We start from the raw sequence: 25,789 nt of genomic DNA, 5'->3' as shown, positions 1-25,789 counted from the left end.
CAGCAAAAAGCGTAGACAGACAGCTCACATGTATGGTTGTGACTGGAATGTGAAGCAGGATTTTGCAATGAAATGTGCCATGAGAAATGTTGAAAGCCCAAATGAGAATGTTGAGAGATTTCGTGTGAACACTTTCCCACTTTCGGTGCAACTATGATGAGAAAGGTAAGAAGTGACCTTAGCCACGCCGACTGCTGTGGATATATCTTGGTGCTGGAATTGGTTATGGAAATCGTACTATTTTCCAGCTGAAATGTAAATAAGTGTGCAGGGTTCAAGACAGCAGCAGAATATAATGCATTTCCTATAATGACTTCCAGGCTCCTCAAAGCCTGGTGTGTGAGATTTACGCCATTATCCCCATTTGACTGCCAACAGACTGATGAGGACGGCTGTTCTGGTAGCAGCAGTAGCCACTGAACCTGTGTAGTATATCAGCATTTCCCACATTAGTAAATAATAGGGGGCTTGACATCTTAGGGGGATGGCACTCTATCAGTCATGTAGAGACAGTGAAATGGAAAAGATGGAGGCAGTTACATGACAGGAAAAGAATATACAGTAAATCATGAGCACACTGAGCCTTGCTGTGTCATTAATCAATAAATCAGTTGGGTTCCCCTCAATAATGACACAAATAGTGGTTACAAATGCTGTGGAGATTGGACTTACACAGTGTGGGTGAGTTCCTGTGGTCTCTCCGCCTGCTCGGGGAACACAGGATGTGGGGGCTCTCCGATGGGGACACAACCTAGAGATTTACTGATTGCATGGCTCAGCTTTTTGGCCGGAGACTTCTGTGAGGAGGACGAGAGAGAGAGAGAGAGAGAGAGAGAGAGAGAGAGAGAGAGAGCGAGAGAGAGAGAAAGAGAGAATAAAAACAAACAACCTGTCACCATGTGCTGTCGCTGCTGCCGCCGTCGTGTTGAAGTAGCAGAAGCCATTTTAAGCTTCTTCAGGGGTAATATACATAAGTGGGTCAACAGTTTGTTCACTGTGTCAGAAGTGTGGATCAGCAGCAGTGCAGTGCAGACTCAGAAAGGGCTTGTCTCTGCTGCTTCACAGGCAGTTTCTTTCGCTGCCCTACATCACAATGACAATGCCGTCATGGGCTGAACTGGGAGACGCTACGAGAGTTCTGACAATTTCCAGGTCCTTCCAAATGTCAGTGAGCAGGAAGCAGGAAAAAGAGACTACATTATTAAAGTTCACAACTGAACAGACAGTGTGATCTGTGATCATTACAACTTAGACGTTCCATAAACTGAATTCTATTTACAAGTCCAGAAATGACGGCTCGATAACATGAGATGAGTATTCACCAACCACACAGTCATATGACTAGTACTAATTTCAGTAGCTGATTATTGTCATCAGAGGTGGTAAAAAGTTCACCTACTCACAAGTACTTTTACTCCTTTTCATTTATTTTACAGTTTTAGTTACTGTTTACTTTTAGAAATATATACACTCACTGGCCAATTTATTAGGCACACTTGTACAATCTAATACAATCCAATACAGCAGCTCCACCATGAATTCTACTTTTACAATGTTACATTTTCTCAGTCAACTGTCAGATAGGTCATAATTCTACTCTCTGTTTATTATTGACTAATACATGAAGATGTATTATTAGGGATTAGCCACAGTAACCACAATACTATACACAACAAAATAAACAGTGTAAAATTATTTTGAGTATTCACACTTTCTGAGTGTGAATTTAACAGTTATTAGTTTAACACGGGTGATTTTGCTGTGAACTAACACACATCTTCCTTTCTTATCTTTATTAAGTATTATAAACTTTCTTTGCTATAATTTTCACCTTCAGATGTTGAACAAATCCGGACTAGACTTGCACATCTATGAACCTTTAAAAAACTAAAACAGCACAACCATCTGACAGGGAAAGCCCAATTTTTGCGTCAGCGTGATTAGTATGGGATAAACATCACAAATATATAAAGCCACAAGTCAGTTGTTAGTAGACATTTGGTAAATAAAATGCCATGTCTGCTATGTTTCAACATATATTGTGTTCTTATGCAGCAATGTGCCTCTGTCAGGCACATTGCTGCATAAGTGTAATGTGTAATGTGTAACTAACATGTTGCAAAGGTGAAAACCAAGAATGTTATATTTCTAGACAATCTATGATGAATTTTCTTGTTTTCTTTATATTCTTCTAAGCACAATCTAAATCGCATTGAATGTACCTGTAATGGAATGTGCAAATAGTGCAGTTGATAAAAGACAAAGCGTAATGGACTGAATGAGCAGCCATATTGTCTTTCACAGGAAATGCTACTAGCCCATCAGAAGGCTTTAAAGTTTAGTGAAACCATATGACAAATGGCGTTTTATACACCAATTCCTACTCATACAAAAACATCCAGAACAATTTGCCCTAAACTTCATGAGAAGTCTCATAAATGTGTTTCCCATTTCAGACAATGTTTTGTGTTTCATGCATTCGGGCATGTCATTCATGTCCCGAGGCTTCGTGAACTCTGTGTGCAGGAACCGAGCAGGACGGGAATTGGATTTGAGATCCAGGGCCTATGATTTCCCTTGTTTCAATTTATAACATAATGATCAAGCTTTGGGGGAATGCAGCGACACAACAAATTTAGTCAATACAATTTCATTTGGCAGAATGACTAAAAGCCCATAAAACCCCTCTGAGATCACTTTGAGAGGACAGGACATGAGGTTTTGACTTTGTAATTCTTTTAGAGAAGCAACACAAAGTAGAATTGAGACTGATCGACTTACCCAAGATGAGTGCTCTTTCATCTGGTGCTGGTTGCTATGGGGACCATTGGCATGGCCACGCCAGAAGCAGCTCTGACATAGCTGGTAGCCATGGCACTGTTGGCATCGATACCGGAAACCCATCATGCTCTCGCTCCGGCAATATGAACATTCCACCGGATGGAAGACTAAGGAGTGAAAAACCACAACAAAGAGGATTTCTAGTTTGAGCACCAGAAATGCACTGTGCATTATTTTAGTACATCCATTAGTAACTTTTTTGCACAGGGGAAATATTTATATGCAACTAGTAACGCTACAAATTGACATTTTACAGGAAAACATAATAATCTCATGAATTGCAACACAATGTTAATATAGAGCCTCATTTCATTTTTAGTGATTGGGTCTCCTTGTTTAAGATGCTTTGTTTCTCCCTGAAACTTGTCAGATTTTTTTTTTTTTCTGATATAAAAAATATTCAATAATCACAAATAACAATGTTAGAGAATAGTCTGAAGGAGTGTTTTTTATATAAACAAATCCAATCGGGTGGCTATAGCTCAGTTGGTAGCGTGGTCGTCCATGAATAGCAGGGCAGTGATTCAACTCCCAGTCCTCTTGGCTACAAGTCAAAGTGTCCCTGTGCATTACACTGAACCCCCCAAGTTGTCCCTAGTGTCTGCTGCTTAGTTGTAAGTTGCTTTGGATAAAAGCTGCTAAATAACTAAAATGTAAATCAAATTCAAATAAGGATTTAATGAAGTACATGCTTACAAGTACATACAGTACTTTGTTTTTAACAAAGTAAATGAATTGAGTACGTCATTCACCACTGCCCATGGCCCTAAAAATAATAAAGTTCCCTTTTATCAGCATCATCTGAGTGTTTATTTGCGATGGCGTGGAAACATTTCGCCATTAGTTTTATGTCTTTCGTGCCCTGGGGCTGTTTAAGCCGGTCATTTACCAGGACAATATAAATATCAACCTCAAACCAATCCATAATCCAGTTTATGTATTTGTTTTCCTTCCGCACAGCAATATGCTCATACTTCTATTTGTTTCTACTTAGATGGGCAAGATAAGCTCAAATGTAATACACTGGTTCAAACTCCACTAAAACTAAATGACATACTCTAATGTTCAAATGTTGTCAAACGTCCAGCATGCAGTATGAATACTTGAGAGTATTCATTCAGTACAGATCTTACCATTTTCAACATTGGCAAGTCGGTGCATGAGTGGCAGCCATACGAGACACTGAGGTGGAGGATCTGCCATCAACACATCCAAAAATGTGTTCAGCATGATCTTCTTCTAGATACAAACCCAAACAGGCATGTGTTAAATGACTACTGTGCATCAGTGAACACTGGAACAAATAAAGGGAAGAAGAAGAGAAGGTGGTCCAAGTGTCTTTCGCGTACCTGCTGAGGGAAGCACGTCCGCACTGAGTGCTCCGTGTAGCCGAATGAGGGGCCCTCGAACACGGCTGTGGGGAGCTTCAGCACCTCCCGGAGAAACTGATCGAATTTGGCAAAGACCATGACTCCACTTGAGTCTGAGATGTGTGAGAAAATATCTGCGAGACACCAAATATGACAGTTGTTATTCCTTCGCAAACAGGCTTTTGACATTTCAGAGAGTGCTAATTATTTACTCACAATCCACATACTCAGTAGAAGTAATACAGGTACATTTAAAGTAAATGAATCTTGCACGTGTGCTCCAACAGTGCCCCTGTGTGTTTAATTGGAGCAACTACATGAACAATTAAGTGGCCTAGGACAAAATTTCAAAATGCAATTTCCATCCATGTTTTCTTACATGTGACATGTAAGGTAGTTAAACATGCACTCACAGCGCATTTTGTCCACAATTTTCCCTCCACACATTGTTGCCAGCATGACTTTCATTGAGAAAAGTGTTAGCTTCCCGTGGCTTTCACTGCAAGGAGAGAGAAGGTGATACTTCGTCAGTACATTAGCGTGAGATATGTGACTTTTGAAACCACAAACAGGATCTTAGCATTAGAAATGAAAAGTTCCATCTCACGGTTGTCTGGAGTGATCATTGCTCTCGGTTGCTAATCCTTGCCCCTAAATCTTGTACTTTGCTACAGTGCTGTTGTTTGCACAGAAAAGCTTTGTTACACAATGGCTGTTATGATGGCTGAAAATCACATTCAGCAATCAAAACCTACCATGCATTTTTATAATATTTGTGCAGAAGCATAGGTAAAGTTGGCAATTCTGATGAGCTAAAGAAGGAAATATTATAGAATCCCCATTGCACCATTAAAAATAACAATTCATTTAGCAAAACTACAACTGAAGTGCATTAGATGTTGCACCCTTTGGCGGATAAAATTCCAAAACCAAAGTTTTAAGTCACAGATTATTCAAGACCCCTCAGAAATCGCTAAAACTTGCCGAGGGAGACCAGCTCTTTCATTTCCAATTCATTTAGCTCTGGCTTCCAAGCAGAGGTAACAGAGTACATTGAAGCTCTTCTGCCTAATTCAGTTTGGACCGCAGGGAGAGAAAACCGCTTCCTGTGACAGCCACTTCCACAAAGTTCCCTAGAGATAAGGCAACATGAATAATAACAGAGCAGGACCAGATTGACCTACCAGATAAAAGCAAACGAACTGAACGCTCCATGAATGGACATGACTAGCAGCCTGTCAATATGAGCGCGCCAGGTACAACAATGAGCACAAGCGTTCGTGCTCAATAATAAACGAGGATGCGCAGTGTCTGGGGCCTTGAGCATAGAGCGGATACACAGTAAATCATCACCGGGGATGTGTCAGCTGATACAGATCACACTGTCTGTTCAGACATGGAGAAAGCCAGAGGATCTGTGTTTGTTTCAACATAAACTTATTGCCAGGATTCTTTGGATGCAGAACCTGGTAACTGGATTGTTTGAAACTCTGGATGAGACAGTTAAAATGTACATTTGAACAGCATTTATTTGGCTCATTTCAGTACTTTTAGCTGTATGATATTTACACTTGACTCTTTTACATTAAAATATATAAATTAAGACAAATATAGAGTCATTTTAAACAGCATTTAAACTTAGTATGAAAGTGGTGGGGCCACGAAAATGACCCCGCTAGAAATCTGCAGTCATAAGGAGATGTTTTTTCTTCAGACCAGGTTGCTTCCAGGTAAATACTGTGATTATCAGATCACGTTAGTTGTCTGTAAGTTAATTGTTATTGTAAAGTTTAAAGTGAGACCTTGTACCTAAAAAAGTAACAAAACTGTTTGCTGTGTCATAGTGTGGGGATCTTTGCACAGGATACTGGCACATGGAGCAAAAGTGAGCATTAGCAACTGGTCGTGTCGCACGTGAGGCTCAAGTGAGGCTTTTAGTGGCAAAATGTCGAAATTTGATCCTTTAGACCGTTTGAGCTCTGTAACCTCCCCTCCACCCACCAGATGTCCCTGTTACCTTCCTTTTGCCTCACCCATCTCTACATCTGACTGACCACTCTGTTCCACCCACCTGTTGCCCAATTTCCAGTATGTCAAACTGTTACTGAGTCCCAGTAGTTTACTTGTACAACTTTCCCTTAAGGCCTGTACCTGGTTATGCCTGTATTTTTGGAACGTGTTTGTGTGTGTGTGTGTGTGTGTGTGTGTGTGTGTGTGTGTGTGTACAGATTATGGCTACAGATTATGATGCACATAACCACACTGCACCGACCACCTGCCTCATACCTGTCATAGGTGGCCACCATGAAGTTGAGCAGTAGCCCGATGGACTGCTCCACATTGATCTGGTGGGTGGTGGGCAGCCGCTTGTTGAGCTGGTAGTAAATGGAAGACAGGACAGTCTCCAGCCGTGACACATTGATCTCAGCGTTGTGGTCCAATGTGTTGAGCCCATTGTCACGAAAGGCTTCGATCATGTTCCAGACATCCACCAGATGGACTAAGGGGGGAGGGGGGGCACAGACACAATGTGATCAATTATGTCTGTGTTCGTGTTTCTATTGGTTACACAGTGTCATACCAGCTGAAAACAGTGGAAAATCTTTAAGAATGTAAATGCACTTACGGTTACATCTCTTTTGCACAAACCGGAGTTTGCAGGCAGTCCTGTAGGTCGACAGTCTGATCACATCAAAGTTTTGGGCTCCTAAAAAAAACAAAAAGAAAACAGCATTAAGAGAGTCTCAACAAACTTCCACCAAATGCCCTTCAATGAATGCAGCGTCTTTCCCGCTGCTTGAATAAAAATTAAACTCCTTACAAACACACTCAGGCTCACTGAAGGTGGATTTAAACACTGTCTCTGTGTGGGAGGAATTACACTGTATGTGTGAGGGACCACGCATCTCCTGTGCAACTTAGAGGCAGTCAGACAATTACAGGAGCCGGGGCTGACTGTGAATAGTGAAAAGAGGTTTCTCTCAGTCGACTCCACTCACTCATTTCCATGAAGAGCTGTCTCTTCTCCACTATGGCCTTGCTTCGTTTGCTGCCTTCCTCGATCATTCTGTGGCATATCAAAGAGCAGAACATGCAGGGCTTACTGTTCAGGCAGCAACGTGATAAGAAATGCAGGAGAAATGTTTACCTAAAACCCATAAATTAACATTTCGGAATCACAGAGGATATCCACTTCAGGTTTGCATGAAGACCAGATAAACAATGATGCACAGAAAGATTTGTCATGCATGTCGTGTTAAGTGGCAGAAATTTGCAAAGGAGCTTTTACAGACTTGTGGAGTGAATCATTTGATGGTTTAATTTGCCTATTAAAAACCATTTTAGGTCTCTGGCTGTTTATTTTGTCAAATGTATAAATTATATGACTTTGATTGAATGTTACACCGATGATAAAACACACTGCACTGAAGATATTAAATGTTTATCACTGGTAACCCTGATTTTACATGACATTTAAGCTATTTGGGAGATTGTATGCTTTAATTTCTATTTATTCCACTGAAAATGGTGATGTGAGGCACAATTCAGGAACTGTGTGCCAAGACACATAGTACAGTAAGTCTAAAGTGTTACCGTAATATGTATCTTGGCACTGTTTTACATCACTTTAAGGTGATGAGTGGCAACTCTGGCAAAACTGTGACTTTTAATTAAAGTAATTGTTCTCGGAGATAAGCATAAATGCTTGTTTCTGACAGTTAGATGTGATGTCTGAAACCTGAATATGAATCTACAACTACAACCACCAATTGATTAGCTTAGCTTAGCACAAAGACTTGAATGGAGGAACCAGCAGGCAATGCTCATTTGTTTATTACAAAATTAAATGACAAAAAAAATTGGTGTGTTACGAAGGAGGTTATGTGCCAGATTGGTTTTGCTTGGCTGGGTCAACTGTGTACGGAGCCAAACCAAACAAACAAAAAAAGCAGCTTTTAAAAAATGTCAACTTGTTCATTTAAAGGGTATTAACAACCCATTAAAAGTAAAGGTACACGGATGAAAAAAAACGATAGAATAATTCATAATGCTGCTGTCGGTGTCTACAAAAAATAATTACATTTGTCTGAACGTTTTTGAGTCTTTTGGATGGAGAAACAAAGGAGGCCACCTGTCTCGTTCATATAAAAGAATCCACATCTTTTGAATTTTAACCAGGGTGACAAAGCCTGACTCTTATGCCATTTCAAATTTTTTGACACATTATTTTGACCCAGTAGAGGCTCCACTATTTCATTCATTCCCCCAGTTTGTGTCATCAGCGCTTCTTTATGTTATAGTATTTGCCATTTCTTCAGATTAGCTGTCTTTTTCCTCAAACTGTAAACTTTTAATCCTGTTGAAAAATAAATTCTTTAGCTTTTTAAATCGTATAATCTATAATATGAGCCGGTGAATCAATAAGTTAGCGGTATTTGCTTTCGGTCTAATTTGCTGAACAGCAACACTCTTGTACCAAAGAAGATATAATTTTAGCAAAGATTTTATAAGGAGTTTGGGTGTATTCACCTGTCTCTGGTTGAGTGTCAAACACAGTGAAGCCTTAAACGCAGACCCTGTCGAGAAAAAGGCACGTAGAACAGTTAGTGAGGGTGTCTTTCAATGTGATGTCGCCATTACTGTGAGATAAGCCGCTCCTCTCTGACAATATGTGGTTGACTTTTAAATAAGTAATTAACACCTCCCCTCTCTCCGTACTTCAAGGACTTAATTAACTCTCAATTTGTGCTTTTGTTTCCCTCCTCTCTTCTCCTTTAGAGATATTAGTGAGCTGGCTGGGGAACACTCCAGTGGCCCTGGTCTGTGCAAATGATAATTCTCCATGACATCCCGTTCAACAGTGACTGTATCCTGTGGGCTAATGACACAGACTAAGCTGCAAAGGAACCACTAAGTGATGGGACACAGAGCACATTCTGGCTGGGCAGTGAGTGATGAGCTCTGTGTGCCCTGGACAGCTTCAGACCAAGCACCAAAACATTTTTAGATCAAATGCATGTTCACATGGTGCATTGACCGCGGGGAAGGGGGAGGGGGGGGGGGGTTATCAGCTGAGTAAATCTGCAGACGGGGAAGGGTTTCTACTATTTGTCTTATGTAGAGACGCCTGTTTTCTCGCAGTGAGATCCACTGCTATGACTGAGTCTCTTTCCATTCACCAGTCAACTCACAGTTCTGACTTGTGTTGAGTAGCTCGTATTTTTGTTTACAGGCACCAGAAAAAAAGACTTTGAAGCGGCTTCTTCCACTCACATGCTGTGTTATTCAAGCATTATTCGAATTAGGTCTGATCGAAGAATAAGCAATAAGTCCTCACTTTCAGAAGCTGAAACTAGAGAATGTTATGTGACAATGCCTGAAAAATGTATTATTATTAATATTACTATTATTATTATTATTATTAGTGTGGATCCCCTAATGGCTTAATCTATTTATGTGTCACGTCTAATGCTGATTTTAAGACTACCACATGGCTGCATTTTAAGCCACAGATAAACCAAGTTGTGCTGAATCAGCAATTTTAATGTTCTGAAGCACCACTGTGGTAAATCATGACAATAACTGAGGACTAATGGTTAATGGGGTCACGATTGCACTGGGGAAAACTTGGTCAGTCTTATTACTTATTAAATGAGGTCCCTAAACAGGGCAACAACACAGTAATTGGGCATTTTAAGGGGATGGTAAGTCAAAAAAAAAAAAGCAGTAATGCAATTTGGAGAAAAGGGTAGAAAACGTTGGCTATGCAGTCGGGGACCCAACAGACACATGTCAGCAAAATAATACAATGCTTCATTGTAAATATTCAGCCTACGAAGTAACTGCAGAAATTCATGAGTGCAGAAAAACTGCTCAGTGCTTCACAGCACATTTACCTGATGTGTTTACTATTTAATATACAACAAGGCGATATGAGATGAGAAAATGTTCTCAAGCACAGACCAGATGTGACACATCAGTGTGATAAAGCTCTGAATTAAGGCGATTTTTTCAGCCACTTGCAGTCATTCCGTTGCATGTACATAATCATAGGCTCATAGTAAATTTGATGTCAGGCTTTTCTGATGCAGTAAGACTGTGTAGTAATGATTATAGGCCCGGAAAGGTGCATTTTACTGTAACCGCACCTTCAGGTTTGAGGTAATGACAACATCCTTTGACGCGAGTCAACATGAGGACCCGGTTACTGCAGTATCTCTCTTCAGCTGATATCATTCACTTCTCTGTTTCTACAAACCACGATTCTCACGGAGGGCGATCTGGCAACACTTAAAATCCACTTCTAAAGCGACGGCACAGCACAGACGCAGCCATATTGCTGAATTAACTCCCTTTTTACCTTATTTCCGCAATGGGAATGCTGTGTCGTGATGCCCGTAATTTCTGGGGGGGATAACAAACAATGGCAATCCTGCATCCTTTTAATTCTCACCGGTGTCTCGACATCTGAATATGAGCCATAGCAGGGAACTGGCCTTTACCGGAGATAAATCACGCAGGTTGCGTTTAGAGGAGCATCATCATCATCATCATCATCGGCAGCAGCAGCAGCAGCAGCATCAGATGGGGAGGATAAGTGGTCCAGGGTGAATAAGGAGGATATTTCCAACGCGATTCACAGCCGCACTCTCACCTTTAATGAATCCACGCGCTTGTCCGCCGACGTTACGTCTACCCGAGCGTTGAGAAGCGGCTCGGTCCATCCATCATCATGATTCAGCCTCCTCTGCCGTTTCATTCGACTTCAGTCTTGTGAACTGCGGTTGTAGCCACACACAGAAATGTACGAGCGCCCCGCTCCGCTCGGCATCATCAGCGACCCAGCGGCAGAGGACGGCAGAGCAGAGCGCAAGCAGGGCTCGGAGATGCCATGCGCGACCACCTACTATATTTTACGCATGTGCGCACGCACGCTGTTTAAAGGCGCACTACTACTACTGTTGCTGTTTACTGTTGATTATGATCCTGAGCATCATAGACTGGAGGTGAAACGAGAAACGCCAATTTAATTTAATTTAATAAACTTAGGTCATTTCCAAGAAAAGATGGTCCGAACTGATGCTGCAGGCATATTGTGGCTTTTAGGCTCAAGCTCCAAAAATACTGCATCCTAGCTTCTGTGTGGGAGTTTTTTCCATGCTGTGTATTTTCATTAAATTTTTTTCCTCCACTATATTCAACATTTCCTTGAATGGAAATATTGGAGATAATATTATGATCCTATCAGATACTTCTATAAGTAATAATAAGTAATTGTGCTTTGTTATTTTGTTAGCAGATTGACGCGCACGTGCTTTTGAAAAAAATGAGCCGTTTAAATGTTCATCAGTGCAATATCACAAATCCAAATTTGCTAAATTCATTTAAGTGTCCAAGACTCCAAAAGTGCATTGCTATAAGCTGCACGTTTATTTCTCAACAGCATAATCTTTAGCAGAAAACCTAGTTACAATTTAAACTTTCTTTTAGTCATAATCAACTCTGCTCTAATTGTTTCACATACAATTAGATTTTCCTGATGTTATTAATTTTGTGCCTTGGAATTTCGACCATTTCAAGCAAACTGTTTAAACTGAATATAAAGTGGCCCTTACACCAGCAAAAACAAATTCAATTATTTTATTGTCATTGTTTATTCATAATAGTCTATAACTTTTGATAAAATACACTTTGTTTACAAGTGCTGATTACTATATTACATTCACCTGGAGTTTAAAAGGACAAACATTAAACAAAATCACCTCATGGCAACTGTGACATTTGAAAAAAAAAAAAAATTGGTGGTGGCCAGTGATGCTTTTATCCAGTCAAATTTAAACGTGCCCACGCACGCACGCACACATACACACACACGCACACACACACACAAGGTAACTTCAGTGACAATGAGGACTGCTGCCTGATTCATGTTACAGTTCTCATGTTCTAATGTAAGATTTCAGCTGCCTTTATGGTTGTGATTGAATATGTTTTTGTTAATTCCAGTCCACAAATCTAAACAAGTAAATACAGCATCACATCACATTACATTCCACCAAATATTTATGGAGGATAAATTGTGTGTGTAAACAGAATCAAATACCAGTAGCTTAGTTTTAGTGAACATACTAAATATGTGGAGCTCTCTGCTCTACAATCTTAAATCCAATTTTTCCACAAGACACATACCCCTAATAACAAACACGTTTAAAAACGGACTTGGATTGAGCCACTGACCTAAAAATTGTGATTTATAATCATAACTTTATACTTTCAAAAGATAATGCACAGTTACAAGGATACACAAACTAGACAACATCTCTATGGAAAAATATAAACCAACGGATCCACTGAAAAACTTGGGCCATACAAATATTAGATATCTGGGCAATTTAAATAGCAAAAAACAAGTAATTCTCTGCTTGTGGGTCTGTCTAGTCTAAACAAATTATAGGAAAAGTGGACAGCCACTGTATCATTACAGTAAATACCCTGTTGATTTGTCAAAAACTATTAGCAAATAGATTTTTATATTAAAATATATTAATTAAAATATATTACTTTGATTAACTAGTCAGACATTAAAAACAAGTTCAGATTATTTGTGTTTCTTTAAGGAGACTTTGGCATATTACCATGGAAATAATTGCTATAAAACAGGCCTATACGTTGCACGTCCAGGAAATCTCTAAAGAAATTTGCTGTTAACACCTGAAAACTGCTGAGGTAACACTTCACACTGGCTTTTTTGCATGTTAAAAAGTGGTAAAATCAGCACTGCATTGTCCATCTTCACAATGCTCTTACAAAGTTGTACAGTAACAACATGTTAACTCAAGTGTTCACACCAAAAATATGCTGGTTTATCCCTGTGCATCACATTGTTACATATTATTTTGTGCTTACAAAACTTTATACCACATACATATGGAGTATTTCCTCCGTAATCTGAAAATGAACCATTTTAAAGTGAAGTGTTGCACCTGCTTGTTACCTGGTGTTATATTGTACCTCCAAATCGTTTTGTAAAACTCAATCATGCTATGCTCAATCAATACATGATAAAGCATTTAGCATTTTAGCATAATTAGCTGTTCCTCTATATTTTCCTTCTACAGTGAAAAAGGTAATAAACAGCTGGATATGCTCAAGCAAGGTGTTCTGCGTGAATACAATAAAATTATTTTCTATATCTAGGTACATATTGTAAATGAGCAAATATTTACAATGGAAAAAACGTATCTTTATTTTCTCCGCTTGCCTTGAGTGTTTTTACCATTTGCAATTGAGCTACCTGGATAGATACACCACATGAGACCACTCACTATAAGCCAGCCTTTCAGGGGAGAAAATGTAAGTCCACACAGTAGGAAGTAACTTAAGACCTTCACCTGAAATTAAAAAGAAGACTCATATATGATTCTTCTCTTCCCTGTCTAAACTTAAGGGCTGTACACAGTTACTACCCTATCTCCAGGTGGTTTTCAAGTGCTTCGTCCTGTAACTGTTAGTCAAAAAAAAAAAAAAAACAACAACATGTGATGTGCATTCCTCATAAGTATAATTTAAAAATCCTTTTAAAGTCTCTTTCTAAAATTATACATGTTCTCTCTTTCTTAAATCTGAGTGTTTTCAGTGAAAAATGTACAGATTTGATATAAAATAGTTACTAATAGCGCTTCCCTGCCATGCAAGCATAACTGCCAAATAGGAGGTACTCTACAACCAATGATTATCATTAGCGCCCTTGTTTTTTTGCCTTTAAGCCGTAACTGATTAGGCCCAATAATAACGAGTGTCAGTCTAAAACACAACAGTCATTATGTTCTACAAAAATAGCTACGCTTATTTGTCCCTCCTGACACATTCACACACACATACAAATATATATGTATGTATACATATACGTATATATATGTATATATGTGTGTGTGTGTATATATGTATGTGTGTGTGTGTGTGTGTGTGTGTGTGTGTGTATATATATATATATATATATATATACACACAAGACCACTCTGCACTGGCCCTTAATGATATATATATATATACACACACACACACACACACACACACACACACACACAGCAATTAAAAAATATATATCACACTAATCCTAGCAGAGTGAAAATGTCAGATTTTATATTTGTCACACATCTGACAGACTACCGATCTGACTGAAAACGGATTGACATTTCTTCCAAAAAATTGCACAAAACAACGGTTCTCAGGTGTTTGTGAAGCAACAGATCCATCCAGTGTAGATCCTTGCCTTTCAAACAGCGACCATGGGCTTGCTGCTCTGGCTAATATGCTTCAGACCACTCTGCACTGGCCCTTAATGATCTGCTTTCGCTTTGTGATTTGATTAAATTCAAATCAAACAAGCAATATCTTTTACATATTAAAAATTTCAAATCATCGTACCACTAAACATGACACACACAGTTTTGAAGGGCCAATGCAGTCATCGTGGCAAAAGGCTCCACACCCTTTGCACATGATCATTGCCTTCAGGCGGCAGTAGCATTTAGACTGGACATCTTCCATATTTGAGCCCTCGATGAAAGATTGGTCAGGAGAGGGCTCGCCTTGGTTGCTGTGGTCTAACGAATGACCAGCAGGTATGGTAGTTACAGTCACTGAGAAAGACATGACGCTGCCATGAACGCCACTGCTGTCAGCCTCTGTTGAGGATGTGGAAGAGCCAGTTCCTGCAGTGCTGTGGTTCAAAGTGTGAGGTACAGACATGCTGATAGTTCCACCGTAGCATGATGCTACAACGGATTCCTGATTATCGAGCGCTCTCTGGATCTGAAAGGCAGACGGCCGCTGGTGACTGGGGTCCACTGGGGTAAAATATGGCTCGGAGTTTCCTTGAATACTATTGCAGAGTTCGAGGTGCCTGCGGTGTGAGTGAGAAAAAGAGCTGGTGTCTTTGGCTGTTGCAGTGGCGCTGTTGTTATCAACACCAGCTGCACTATCCTCCGATCCAGGTTCAGTTTTTACATTGGAGCCAAGCTGAAAGTTCATTGTGTCATACGCCTTGGTTATGGAGAAATTCTGTTGCTCTGTTTCAACCCCAGAAACAGAAGAGAAAACCTCTCTGGCTGTTTTTTCTTCATTAGCTGCATCGTCTCCTTCCGTGCTTTCCCTTTTTAAACTAGACACAGATGTGTTTGGGATGGCAGACGGGTGTAGTCTTTTACTTTCTGGTCCTCGGCCGTATGTGGACACATTTAGCAGGTAATGTCCTGTCATGGCAGGTCTGGACATCCTTTTACGACCCAAAAATCCTACAGAAATCCTGTGATGCTCTTCGGCATGCACCAGTTGGTGGGCTTTGTACTGAGAGTGCTGAGGCACCAAACCTACATAAGGCTGGCTTTGTTTTACTTTCCTTTGTATGAGAGCCTGCAGGATCTGCTCCTGGGTCTCCTTATCAGGAAGTTCCCTGTGATGTTTTGTGTATTCGGAGAAAACTGCAGCGCGGCCCACTGTACTGAACTGATGCGACATTTGCTTATTAGCCCTGTACTCGGCACCGTGTAATGGTTTGGCCTTGCTACCAGAGGGACAATTTGACGGCTTTACATCCACCTTGGATAGTGGTTTTGGGAGAATCTGCTCCAAAGGAACCTCTTTGCCCTGCAAAAGCTGAGTGACCAGTGGGTTGTTGGCAGGGATGCAGGAGCCTGTCCTTGGTGATGATCCGGCAGGAGATGGGTTTTCCTGTCCCTTCTGAGAATGCACAGATAAAGATTGTGCTGATGCGCTTGCAACCTTTAGAGCACTATGATGTTCTGCACCGACAGAACCAGCAAAATGACCTTTTTGTAAGTCAACATGTTTACTCAAGTAAGATGACTGGGAGCATATTGGGCTTAGCTGATCAAAGGAGTCTAGTGGGCAAGAAGGAGGTGTAGTGCACTGACTGCTGCTGCTGGTGGGTGGTAGCCTATTTAATGCCTGTAGAGATGTTGGACTATGGCATGGTGATGGTTGTGTCTGGTCACCACTTCCTCCTCCTGGTCCCGGGCCAGGAACCGCTCCCTTAGATACAGCGGCAGCCGCTACTCGCTGTGCTCGTGCGAGTTGAGCTTTGGCTTTGATGTCAGCCAAAGTACGGGCAGCAGTACGGCCCGGGCTGCTAAGTGGGACGGGAATGGGCGTCCTGGGTGAAACCTGGCTTGGTGACAGAGGAACAGGAAGAATTCGAGACACTGGGATCTGAAAAGTGCAGAGAAAGAGATGTTAGAAAATATTTTTTTAGATATGCAAATGTAATAAGAATCCTGAGATCAACACTACTACAAATAAATACCAAAATAGCCAGTCTCCTGCCAGAAACATCATCAATGCAGCACGGGCTAACTTTATTACTGAGCCTTTACACTACGGGGCTTGAAGGATACAGTCTGGGAAATCTCCGGACAAGCTGACTCAAGATATTTGAGTTTTCACATGGAAGTCCTCTTCGTATTGTCTACTGATGTTTGGGGTTGCATGTGCGGAAATAGGTTTATTTTTGCCATAAACTGCATTTCCATTGGAATCCATTCTAAATGTTGTGAATCCAAACTGACTACTACTCTCTGTAACAAAGAAAGCTAAACACGTTTCAAGCATGCAGGTGGTAAGTTTTGAAATTCAAAAGCCAGACAGATCAGAGAGGAATGAGTTCACAAAAGTATTCCTACCTTAAGCGGGGGAACCCGCTGATTTGTTGTTGCCGTTGGTGTAGCAGGGCTGGATATGGATGATGCTGGAAGAGATACAGAGGAATCTGAAGACACTGAAGACACTGAAGACATACGAGGCCTTTTCTCTGGTGTCAATTCACTGTCTGTCTCACTGAGTGATTTTCTTTTTAGAGGCTCTGAAGGGCCACTAGTTTCAGAGGCGATCTCTTCACTCTGCTCAGCAGGCTTAACCACAGACACCAGCTGATCATCCTTTAACTCTGAACTAGCCTTTGGTGGAGGGCTCTTTCTCACAGGCGACAAAGTGAGTTCAGTTTTCTCCCCCTTCAGATCTTCTTTATGCTCCTTTTCAGGCACTGAATCTGCTGAAACCTGTTCAGTCCGTCTCTCAAACTCTGGCATGGGCACAGACTGTGCTGTGGTGTTCAACTTAGAATCCTCAACATGCTGTGAGCGCCGCGTCTTCATTGGCTCTGCGGTGGACACTGGTTCTTTTTGAGCAGACTGTGCCTTCACAGGCTCCTGTGATGATGTCTGTGCTGGCTTCATGTTATTAGCAGCAGCAACAGTCTGGCTGCTGTCCTTAGTGCCCTTGCTTTCCTCGGGTGCTTGAGAAGCAGGTCCTGTCTGATGAGAGGGGGACTTTGGCCTGGCAGATTCCTGATTCACATCAGCCTTTGTCAGCTCTCTAGATTCCTCATAGCTGAGCCCAGAACTATAAAAATAAGAAAAAGGAGGAGGTTCAAAAACAAAGAAATAAATCCATACATCAAGTGTTTCCTTTGTTTAATAAAGCACTAAGCTTTAAAAAACTGTTAGGAATGTACACAAAGCTGGTAATGCGGCGATTCTTCAAAACATACTAAAGCCGTTGTATAGTTTTAGAGATCACAGGGCAAAAACATTGCAATGCAAAGTATTTGTTACCTTTATTGCAAATACATATTCTAAAAGATTCCCTACATTTTCATTGTGGTTTTACATGCTAGGTTGACCTGGATTTAAACAAAGCTCTGTGTTTCATAATGAACAATGGAAATGTTATCGCTGAGTAATGAGACACCTTGTATGTTGTGACGTTTCAGATGAGGAAGCTGGGGTATCTTGCATCTCACCCAAGAAACCGCTTTGATTGGCATCTTAATACACAATTAATGAGCCTTCAAGTCTAGATAATTTTTCTTCTTAGTGATGAACAATTACTGATGAGTAAGCTTGATGCAGTGAGCTGCAATAGCGTGAACAATGCCGGAGTAATTCCGTTTTTTAGTGAAACAGATTTAATAAATCCGTTCTGAAAAATAATAATTTTGAGGGTGTTGTTTAGATCAGGTTTGGAATCTCTAAACTATCTTTTCTTTCCTAATTCTCTGATAGAAGATATTTAATGGTTGCTATTCTGCTGCTCATGGGCTTTATACTATAAGTAGAGGGCTTTTAATTATAAAGGAAGGGTCTTTTAGTATTTGATAATATAAAAAAAAAAAAAAAAAAAACACAAAGCTTGTTAATGAAGAAATAATCAAGCTTGTAAATCATAAAGGAAAACCTACTGTTCGCCATAATAGTTTTCAAAGAAGGCCTCCTTCCACTGCTCAACTTTCTTTTCCTTCTCAATTTCTTGACGCATTCGTAGCTGTAATTCTGGAGTAAATTCCCCTGTAAAGGAAAATAGTTAAGATATTTTTAGTATCTACAGTTTATACTTTTTTCATTCCCTGTAAGCTTTGGTGACATAATGTTGTTCTGAAAATGAAGTACCCACCCTCAGCTAGTCTCTCTTTCCAAGACTGCGCTGCTGATGCAAAGAACTCATTGTTTAGGGCAGAACTAGTGACCTTCAGAAGGCCGTCCATGCAAGCCTGGGGACAGGAGGTAAAATGTTATAACTCATATAATCACAATCACCATCACTGGATCAACATTAAACATGTACTACACATACTATGGCGATAAGATGTAGAGTAGAATTTAAAGTAGACTTTAAAAAGTGTGCATAATTTTAGAGCTACCTGCTGGTCAACTTCAGGGAGAAGTTTGAGTAGCCTCTGTTGACAATCAGGGGGTAGAACAGAGAAGGTATGCTTGTTGATGATTGCCCGCAGGTTGGTGTTAACTAAAATAGAGTCTGGTGTCTCAACATCTATTTTACACTTGGAACGTTTTATCTGCCCTGCAATGCAAAACAGGAAACAGATGCAAGCGAACGTGGATCCAGCATTGCAAAAAATAAATGTCAGTCTTGCAGCTAACATCTTGAATAATTCACTTCCAAATTTAGTTACTGCAGGAACTAATGTGTGGGAAATGCTGGTGGGGATGGTCTCCATTTTCTTTGTTAATCATAATGAATGAACATTTGAATATTTTTTAAAACAAAGCCCATTGACTGGAGACTAATGTTCTATACTAGACTTTGGCAGCAGAGACAACACTAAAGAAGGCATAAGGGTCTTTTTATAAGATTTGATGTCAATTTTTAAAAAAATTAAATGTAGACCATCACCAGCCCATTCATTACAATTTAAATGTAGTTTGAATAAATTAAAATACATATTTGACGTTACCTGCACTAAGGCGACTCGCCCTTTGTGAAACCTTCCTCTGTACAACTGGGTGACATAACTCTGTTTGGACAGATGGAAAGGAGTAGAAGTTTTATGAAATAGCTGGACAGAGATGACACTGTTTCCACACTCATGCTGCCAAACACATGAGTCATGTTTGACTGATGATACAATGCCTTTTATTGTCTACTTCTGAAATCTAGTAATAACTGCACAGAACTGCATCCATACCATTGTGTAGAATATTATTCAATTCTAGTAAAATAGACACAGTGAATGAAAATGAGACTTCAGTTCTATGAGCTGGATGTGCCATCTATCATTCAAGTCCAGTGTGGGACAAATAATTTAATTGTACATTGAATCTGACAATGTAATAGCTGCCACCTACCAGTCTTTGTACCAATATTGTCAGACATATCTTTGATTGTTTTCAGAAGCAGTCTGGGACTGGAGGAGGTTGGCATTGCCCCCTGCCTGCGCTGGTTTCTCTGCTGCTGCTGCTTCAAAGCCTGAAAGTGTGCAAAATAAAGAAGGAACAAACAGCCAAACAGTATGAGGAAAAGAACGCGTTAATGTGTGCAACCTTGTGTTTTCCTGCAACTATTCCCCCAGGCCATTACTCTGGTTAAGTAACAGCTCAATAACAGTTCAGCAATAAAACATAGACTACATAACACATGAGGGAAAATTGACCATTGTTATAGACCATTGAAAAGTCTGATCCCCTCACAGACACAATGTCCGATTAAAAGACGCAGTCTGAGAGGCTCCACTGAATGTCTTTCTTTGGTTGCATTGGATTGAAACATATAGGAAATCATACACAATAGATCTCCCTGACACTAATGTTATAACCAAATTGTCATTCATTTAGTGTTGCCTACACCTTATAAATGAATACAAATTGGCCTAACAACGCTGAAAAATGCACACCAGCACAGATGGAGTGAATTACAATCTGTGCATCCAAGTGCAATCTAATTAAATGGAACATAAATAGCACAAAGCCGCCAATAAAAAAAAATGTTGAGAGGGTGGATTATGAGAACATTAATACTGTAAAACTAGCTATAGGCATTTCTCCCCAGCGCCTCATTCTTTGTTTTTAAATAATCAGCACAAGACGCTGAACAGACACAGAGTGGAATGATAATGAGTGCTTTGTGAACCACCAACATGGAATATGTACATTCATGTTAACTGAAACTGTGTCAGCACAAAAGTTTAAATAAAAGTAGTGAAGTCAGCAGAAAAGTGTGAACAAATCTTCTGATGTGATTTTAAGAGGCAAAAACATCTAAACACACTAAGTATGTTACTGCAGATAAAAAAAACAATAAAATCATTATACTTAAGAGTGAGTTAGCAGGGATTTTTATGGGTGTGGCAGGAACTTGTGTAACATGTCAGATGTATGCTTGTATACTACAAATGAATAAACTAATACTAAAAAGCAGCAACTTTTAATGCATGTAAAAAAAAAAAGGAACAAATATAAAACCAGTCTCCGATACCTGTTTCAAAGCTTTCTTGCTGTGTTTCTGTGAGGGAGATATGAGCTTGCTGGTGGGGACGGAAGGCGACGAGCATCGAGGCTGCGGAGACGACGGCTGTGACTGCAGCTTGGAGGGAACTATAAAATACACAAGTACAAGACAGAGGTTACAAAATGCACTTCCTGAGGGCGGTGTACAGGCTTTGGCACATCATGCTTTTGTTTTGACGAAACTGAAACCAATACACTGCACAAAGAAGCAGATTACATTGCTTTGCAAAAATATCATATTACCGAAAATGGGCTGAGGATCTCAATAGGAAAATTGTTCAGAACAAACGCCCCCTCAGTGCTACGTACTTGTAAAAAAAACAAAAAATAAAAAAAACTTTTCTACATACTGTAGCCTAGCCACTTGTGTCTCTTCAATATACCTCAATTTGCATTTGACTTTCTGTGTCTTTGCAATACTTTGTGTCAAAAAAAAACAATTTTGGAGCATTGCTACTCAACTATATACTAAGGTTGTTTGTTTGGCACATTTTTACTTCTGCATAATGAGGAAGTGGTCACGGGTCATGCTGAGAAAAACAGTTTCCTGTTTTAAAAATCACTTTAAATATTAAAATTGGCACAGAGAAATAATGAGAGTCAGCAAGATCACATCCTGAGAAAAACAAGATGATTGAAACTTTATGAGAAGCTAACTTCTCTAAAGCTACAAAGCAACCATGTATGCAATTCACTAAAAAAGCAATGATTTGACCCGACAGATGGACAAAGAAGCAAAAACTGCCATGATGTGATCATCATGTGCAGTCTGCGCCTTCTATGCTGGCAATTTGCAGAAGACATTATAAACACAGCACTTTTCACTAAAGATATAACCTACCTTCTGCTATCATCATGTTTGGTGCTGAGTGCATTCCAGGAAATATGGTTTGATGAGATGACACAATTTATGTTAGTGGCGAAGCTGCTTTCCTTCAACTTGACTCATCTGCTGCTCCTTTAGCAGGTTTCCTGTGTTTCCGCAATGACTTTTAACATTGACTGAGAAGGGGTGTCAACTCTTGTTGACCTAATACAACTAGTTAACCAATCAGCTAGTGAACAGACATACATCTTACTTGCTGAATTTTATATAATGAGGCTACTGCTTATGGAGAATATGGTGTCTTTCTCTTTATTAATTCTTCCTGAATGAATGACCAGTGCACAATAATGCAAGAGGAAAATAAGTTTTTACTACTATAAACAAAGCTTGCAAACAAAGCTGTTTCTGGATTCATAAACATTAAACTATTAAGTAAGATAGACAGGTTTCATCTTCTTATGTTTTAGTTAAATAATATGCTATAAATTATTTAAAAGTATACTCCACAAACCACATGTACATACAGCTATTATGAATGGTGATTCCAGAATGAACAGTTAAACATTTCAAGCTCTGGACACTGTAGTGTGTAAACCCTTCTTAAATAAATAACTTGGTAGTGATGTTCAAAGTGGCATTAATCAGCTAGTGTATAACACACAATACCTCTTCGCATCCACCTTCCCCTTCTGCCCTCTTGACTGTTGGCACTGCTGCTGTTTTCTGTGCTTCTGGAGTCTGACAGATTGTCGCTGCTCTCCTCAGAGCCTTCATCAGACAGCTCCTTCGCCACATCTGAGATGTCCTTCTACAGAGAATATAGGACACATACAGTATATAGCTTTTTGTGACAGCTGTACAGTAAGAGCCAACCAGAAGCAAACAAGGAATAACACAACACTCTGGAGTATGTAATCACCAAAAGTGATCAAATTCACCCACAACATTCTAAGGTTTTTTAGCATAAGGACATGTTTCTTTTGCTAGACTCTCATGATGATAAACCTATTTCCCTTCTTTAACCAGATGCCAGAACAGTTCAATTAGCAAAGCAACAGACTTTCACTTCATAGCTGGTCCTTTCCTCCTTTCTAACCCCAAAGGCCAGAGTAATGAACATTGCATTGTGTCAACCTAACCTTTAATGTGTAGACTCCCATTCTGCCTGGGACTTTGTAGAAGATCCCCTCCTCACCACGAGAGTTTGTGTGCAGCATTGCGTTCAGACATGCCAGCGGCGAAGTCCCACTGGATGATGGGAGAACAACGCAAATTACACATCTGTTTCCTAATAAATCAGACAGCTGGAAGAACGACACATGAAGGATAAAGGCTAGTTTGATATCTGGGGAGAAGTTACTATCATGCAATATGGGACATGTGAGTTCGGTTCAGATTCAAATCAGTAGAGGTATGTGGAATCTTCTTTACATTTTATAAGGAATCAGTTGCCTAAAATTGATTAAAGGTTAATAAAATCACTGTATGGGACTGATGTTCTCAGACTAAATGTATTGGATGTGACAATGTCTGTTGCATAAAAATCAGGACTAGTTCAGTCAACCTTCACCTCAGTCATGCACAAAATCCAGATGTACATAATGAACTTAACTTAATATAAACTAGGCAACATTTTAAAAAAATCTGTGACTTTGAGAACATTGCAACACCTGTTATTCATTAAGTAACTTAGATCAGACAAATACTATTGTCTCATTTATTCACATAGCTGTGAAATTCTTTGGCTAATGTTATTTAGCTGTACTGAACTCTATGTAAAGGGAAAACAGTTCCATCAACTGCCATGTTTTATTTTGTTGGAAGAACAAATACTTAGGTATACTAGAAAATACAACCGAAATATGATCCTTTTTATGCAACAGGTGGCTACAAAAAAGTCTTTGTAAAAACGTAAATGCAAAAGTTATTGTAAATAACATGCAAAAGGTAAAACCAAACACAGTGGCATTGCAGTGAATTTGTTAAGGTAAGGGATGGGGCTAACTTTTTCTTACCTTCTGGATGAGAACAGTGACAAATGGAACACAAAAGAAATGGACAATTATTAATTGAGTAAAATAATCGTTGACTATGTCACCAAGAAAAAGGAAAGTACATGATATGATCGATCAACAACAGTGTGAGAAAGCTGTAATGCTATGCTGCAATGAAAATGCCTCCTAATAGAAAGGCATTCGATGCAGTAACGATATGATGCAAGAAAAATCTTTACCTTATTTCTTTTAGCCTTTCTCTTTGGATCACCTGCAAGATCTCTTTATGGCTCATAGGTGTGTTGGGGTATTTCTCCAAAACCTAAAAGAAATCAAACTACATGACAAACTCCACAATTCAGAACAGTGTAGTCCTAATCAAAACTTTTTCCTTCCATGGCAGCTTATGTCTGAGGTTCCAATTATCAATGCAAAGAGTTTTCACAAAGCTTCAATTGCCTTGACTGTATAAGTCCACAACCTAAAGCTCAGAATATTGAAGACCGCAAACCTTTTACAAACACTGTGGATTTTTAAGTGTAGCTGATTGCATAATACTGGCCCACTTTCTGGAAGAAAGGCAGATCTACAATTATACTAATAACGGGTGGTTAACTACTACTTTTCAGGTAGGTCTTGGGTTATAGTCTGTCTAGGAAGCAAAGCTATAGGCCAATAGCGTGACATGAAAAAGTGAATTCTGTAGGATCGCCAACACTTTAATAAAACATTAACCAAAACAATGGATAACATTAACTGCACTTCACAGTTTAGAAACACCCCAGGAACTTTATTAAAATAAAAAATACGGGCGTTAAGCAACGTTGGGTTTGCTGCCAGTTTGAATATTTTGTGACGACTGTTCGAATGTCCCTATATTGCTGCACTGACGTAAGACCGATCTGAGAAAAACACAACTTTATAAACGTTTGGAAAGCAACGTTATTACATTGTAACATCTATGAGGTCATCTCGCTATTCTGTTAGCTATATGGTCAAAATTGTTTTTGTAATGGACCTAGTTGCGCCAATATATCACCAGACAGTCCACACGAGTAATAACGTGAAGCTGCAGTCGTTACATTGATTTGTTATTTGTTTCAAAATGTTTAACTCACTCGTTAGCACGCTACACTAGACAGCTAGCGATAATGCTAGCAACAGTCATTACTGTAACGTAACTTTGACATCTCAACAAGCGCAGACATAAACAGATCTACTGACCCGGCCATCTGGTATGTAGTTAATCTAAACGTAGGAGGGGTTAGTTAAAATGGACACTGCGGATTTCATGTGTCTTATCTGCAACACATAAAATGAACTTGTTGACGAACTGACTTACATTAGCAGGAGCTAGCGTGCTAACGTGGCTAACGCGCACTGACGTGATTACTTCACTGCTACTTTATTCACCAACAAATAAGACATGTCATCGGTTCCGCTTGGAGAGAACGTGAAGAAGGGGGTAAGGGGGCATGCTTGGGTGCACACAGCTGGCATTCATTTCGCTGGATTTATCCTCAACGCTGGCAGACGAAGCAAGCTAAGACAGCTAGTGACAGCAGCTTCAACATGTCCAATCGTCAAAACAGGCCTTGCGCGGTGTACGCAACATTTCGTCTTCCCCAGCAGGTCATGAACTCATAAACACAGTTGTACAAGTGGGCGCGTTCAAGGAAAACAACAACAAACGGCAGATAAAAAAACACAGAATACCGTTTTTGCGGCTTCCGCCCATGTCCTCCCCTTCTTTTTCTTCTGTCTCTCCCTCATTGTGGATGTCTCGTTGCAGAGTAGTGTTGAATTTGTCCGTTTCAGTTGAAATGTTGCTTTAGTTACCGCGTAAGCTCCACTCCGTCTGCCATGTTGGACTTACTGTAAAGAGTCATGTGACTCTGAGGGGAAACGTCACCTTACTGTATGTAGCTGTCATTTCAA

General features: G+C 39.9%; 2 protein-coding genes across 18 annotated transcripts in view; both read right to left on the bottom strand.

Annotated features, from left to right (window-relative positions):
• Positions 1-11,144, bottom strand: part of dtnbb (dystrobrevin, beta b) — a 31,681-nt gene extending 20,537 nt beyond the window's left edge. The window contains exons 1-10 of one of the 16 annotated variants that reach the window (XM_067479512.1): positions 10,867-11,141; positions 8,742-8,788; positions 7,211-7,278; positions 6,838-6,918; positions 6,498-6,711; positions 4,625-4,710; positions 4,191-4,345; positions 3,975-4,080; positions 2,782-2,948; positions 673-797 (exon numbers count right to left, since the gene is read on the bottom strand). In XM_067479512.1, the coding sequence (XP_067335613.1) occupies positions 673-797; positions 2,782-2,948; positions 3,975-4,080; positions 4,191-4,345; positions 4,625-4,710; positions 6,498-6,711; positions 6,838-6,918; positions 7,211-7,277 (1,001 nt within the window). In that variant the 5' untranslated portion in view covers position 7,278; positions 8,742-8,788; positions 10,867-11,141. Of the gene's footprint in view, positions 1-672; positions 798-2,781; positions 2,949-3,974; positions 4,081-4,190; positions 4,346-4,624; positions 4,711-6,497; positions 6,712-6,837; positions 6,919-7,210; positions 7,279-8,741; positions 8,789-10,572; positions 10,825-10,866 lie in introns of those variants that run through there. The other 15 variants (XM_067479503.1, XM_067479517.1, XM_067479515.1 and 12 more) reach the window with 15 other exon arrangements.
• A 692-nt stretch (positions 11,145-11,836) lies between these two features.
• On the bottom strand, positions 11,837-25,750 carry asxl2 (ASXL transcriptional regulator 2). 2 transcript variants are annotated; one of them, XM_067479494.1, is made up of 12 exons: positions 25,568-25,750; positions 24,091-24,173; positions 22,997-23,105; positions 22,524-22,665; positions 21,000-21,118; positions 19,874-19,994; positions 19,483-19,542; positions 18,928-19,088; positions 18,681-18,777; positions 18,469-18,574; positions 16,913-17,630; positions 11,837-16,442 (listed from the first exon to the last, which is right to left on the bottom strand). In XM_067479494.1, the coding sequence occupies exons 1-12, from the start codon at positions 25,622-25,624 to the stop codon at positions 14,631-14,633; spliced, it is 3,585 nt and encodes a 1,194-aa protein (XP_067335595.1). In that variant the 5' UTR covers positions 25,625-25,750; the 3' UTR covers positions 11,837-14,630. The 2 variants fall into 2 exon arrangements, with proteins under 2 accessions (XP_067335595.1, XP_067335596.1); XM_067479495.1 differs by lacking the exons at positions 22,524-22,665; positions 22,997-23,105; positions 24,091-24,173; positions 25,568-25,750 and adding an exon at positions 21,873-21,897.
• Positions 25,751-25,789: the final 39 nt, after the last annotated feature.

Source organism: Channa argus, chromosome 16, assembly GCF_033026475.1.
Source record: "Channa argus isolate prfri chromosome 16, Channa argus male v1.0, whole genome shotgun sequence".
Classification (NCBI taxonomy): Eukaryota; Metazoa; Chordata; class Actinopteri; order Anabantiformes; family Channidae; genus Channa; species Channa argus.
Note: the sequence above shows the minus strand (reverse complement) of the source record. Positions and strands in the feature narration are given on the sequence as shown.

What these genes read in the sequence shown, in the direction of transcription:
- asxl2 (XM_067479494.1), bottom strand. Translation starts at nt 25,624, where the DNA reads ATGAGGGAGAGACAGAAGAAAAAGAAGGGGAGGACATGGGCGGAAGCC. An exon ending in GCAAGAAAGCTTTGAAACAG is followed by an intron (nt 19,995 to 20,999) that starts GTATCGGAGACT and finishes GCACACTTTCAG; the next exon opens with GCTTTGAAGCAGCAGCAGCA. An exon ending in GGCGAGTCGCCTTAGTGCAG is followed by an intron (nt 19,089 to 19,482) that starts GTAACGTCAAAT and finishes TTTGCATTGCAG; the next exon opens with GGCAGATAAAACGTTCCAAG.